Here is a 2965-nt window from a genome sequence, read left to right on the forward strand (position 1 = left end):
GAGGGTTTGAGGACTATGAAATCATGAAACCATAGTTAGCTCGCAGATTAGAAGTCTTCTAGTTACAGGATACTATCTTAATATCGAGATTCTTATACTCAAATGGTGACTCAGATACATCCCTGAACAATAAATTACATTCAAAACATACATAAATTATGCTGTAATAGATTCGGGCATGTTTGTATTGTTTGCCTATCCACAGAATATCCAAATCCGCACTGCGGATATCTTTTGCTATCCATATCGTATCGTTGCGGATAGTTGGATATCGGAATACATCCATATCCGCGGATAATGCGGATTTGGATAAGCGGATTTGGATATATCGCGGATGTTGCCGCAGTCTAATGTGAGGCATGGTCACCCTGTACAAGGTCTAGCAAGTATTATCCTGGACCTCTAATATTAAATGTCCTTGCTTGTAGTTCCTCTAAGTCTACTATTATTTGTTATCAGGGTATCAGTTTTATAAAGCTATTATACTCGTGAAATGGCAGGTCAGGGCGGGTTTTGTTGTGTGGGTTGCCTAGGCAGTAAACCACCTACGGGTTGAATACATGATTTGGCCTAACCCAGAACCTCGTAGTTTGACTTGGATTATCCGAGCGGTCTAAATTAGCAAATGGAAGAGATGTAGGGAAGATGGAGGGAGAGATGGAGAGGGAGACGTATTACTATAATGGAATGACCTTACATAGATGCTTTAATCCAAGATGGTCATGCCCCGGGAATGCCGTCAGCAGTCATAGCTGCTTCGAGCATTCTGGCTTTTATTTCCCCAGTCGATTTCTTCACAGCTTCATATTCACTGTTCGTTACCCAATTCAGTACGTCGAAGCCCAGAACATGACGCATTTGCTCTATCGCAACATTAGCCTCTCTTTGTCGAGAATCCAGATCAAGGGTCCCTTGCACAACTTCGGCTGAATATCGAATTGGGAACGAAGGTGGCGCTTCTCCGTTAGATGGCGCAGAATCAGAAGCAACCTTTCCTCCTCAGCTTTGCATGGCGCGAATCATATCTGCCCGAAGTGTAACTGAGTCCCCTTTCCATGGAGTACCGGCGCTCTTGAAGAAACGTTGACGTAGTATAACAGAATTGTCGAATATCACATCACAGTGCACTCCATTCAGCCGTTTAGTAAAAGCGGCATAGAGAAAATTGACCAACCTCTTTTGCTGAGTCTCACGTACTGGTGCTTGATCGGAAGGACTTAAAGAGTCAAAGGTTTGATGGAAGCTCTAATTGGGGCTTTCTCAGCTCTTCTGAATGAGGATTACCGTAATTCTGGAAATGCTGCAGTACCCCAGCTGCAAAGGGGGTATGGAAGAATGTTGCCAATCAATAAAGCCAACCATCTCATTCAACTCTATCGTAAATATATAGTTTGGCTGGAATTGGGGATGTAGTATTACCGGTCGATAAAGCGTTGTTCCAGCAGTAAATCCCAAGAAATGGTGCTAACTTCAGATAACTCATGTTATTTCAGATGTAGGTGTCAGGTAAGACTGCGAGATTTATAGATTTCTCTGTAGAAACGTTCGTATGGCAGGTGAGGTTTTGCGAAAAGTTTTGTCCAAGACAACTCCCGCTCACCAACAGCTCGAGATTTTTCAGCAGGCCACAACCCTCCTGGCAGTCAGTAAGAGCTATACTTTATCGAGACGAGGCTCAGATGGCCGGGTTCCATCACCAGCCGCAACACCTTGCCTTTGAAGGCGGCATTCATCCAGAGATAATCAAGCCAGTGCAGCGATTGAAAGGCGTAACCAATGGAATGTAGCTGCTGTTCTTCCAGAGGGTATTGCGTGAGTAATGACAGCACCATGTCATTAAAATCGACGAACTGAGACTGGGAGCGTAGAGCTGCCGTTTCGAAGGCCGGCGGACATAAACCTGCATCTGCCCAGCCCACAAGCCATACCAAGCCGTTTCGAGCCAGAATAAGGTTGCGTGTACTGATGTTCTGGTGAGTGAGAACAAACTCGGTGAACTTGAAGGTGGAAGGTCTGACACGCGCGCTTGTAAGTTTTACAGATGTCCATCTTGTAATTGAACCAGCCCCCAAATTCGGCTGCATCTTTAAAAGGCCCAGCACTGTAGTGCGTGAAGAATCGACCTCGACATGGGCCTCCGCCAATCGGAGCTGGCTTAAATAGCTTGATCGACTGCATCTCAATGATCATGTGGGCCGCCTGCCTCGCGACGTCCATCTTTTGTTCATTACTGAGAACTGTCCAGCAGCCATCAAGCGGTTTACCGTCGATATAATCCATTACAATATATCCAATGGTACCAAAATATTTAGTGTCGTCCATGAAATAGAGAGACCGATGGACACGGGGAGCTCGAATATTTGACTTTGATGCAACTAGTTGAAGCACCTCTGCCTCACAGGGCAGCACATTGCCGCCGCCCTTTAAAAACGAAATTCTTGGACAATCACACCACCGTTGTTTGGCCGAGATCGTGAAGGTTTCGAGCAGACTTGTGGAGGTCTATGATGGCTTCGTCAGAGATGCAGTTGATGTCCGTATCATCCAGCGGAAATGCCCTGTCCGAGAACCTACTAGCCGGCTGTCGAGAATTTTAGTACAATAATCATTCCTGAAGTAATCAAGCAAGAGTCCATACCTCGGTGAGCGGGCGTAAAGGTCCTTCCATTCTTTCCACTCTTTCTGATACGTGAGGGTCAGTGAGAGGGGGAAGGCTAAGCTCGTATTTGGTACCCAAAAAGGCGAAGAAAAGATAAGTTGGTGAAGGTAGTCATGTCACCTGGTCAAGTTGTATTGTTGGCTTGGTTGGTCTTAGTCATTGCCAGAGCGCAATAATCCAGGATATTGATAGGAGGATCAAGCGCCTACTTAGCGCTCGAGTGGGTTCTGGCTTCTCAGTCCTGCCTAGACTGCGGCATATCCGCGGATATCAGATAGCAAATACTATCCATATCGTACCCATGCG

The 2965-nt window shown here is 45.9% G+C and overlaps 1 protein-coding gene across 1 annotated transcript; it reads right to left on the reverse strand.

Moving 5' to 3' along the window:
* Positions 1-1502: 1502 nt before the first annotated feature.
* On the reverse strand, positions 1503-2668 carry BDW70DRAFT_154769 (uncharacterized protein; the record flags this gene model as incomplete). Its single annotated transcript, XM_073739919.1, has 5 exons — positions 1503-1636; positions 1775-1906; positions 2019-2421; positions 2453-2581; positions 2639-2668. 5 exons carry the CDS (start codon positions 2666-2668, stop codon positions 1503-1505), a joined length of 828 nt encoding a protein of 275 aa, XP_073590451.1.
* Positions 2669-2965: the final 297 nt, after the last annotated feature.

The sequence above is a fragment of the Aspergillus foveolatus genome (genome assembly GCF_047715535.1).
Source record: "Aspergillus foveolatus strain CBS 279.81 unplaced genomic scaffold BDW70scaffold_281, whole genome shotgun sequence".
NCBI classification, from domain to species: Eukaryota; Fungi; Ascomycota; class Eurotiomycetes; order Eurotiales; family Aspergillaceae; genus Aspergillus; species Aspergillus foveolatus.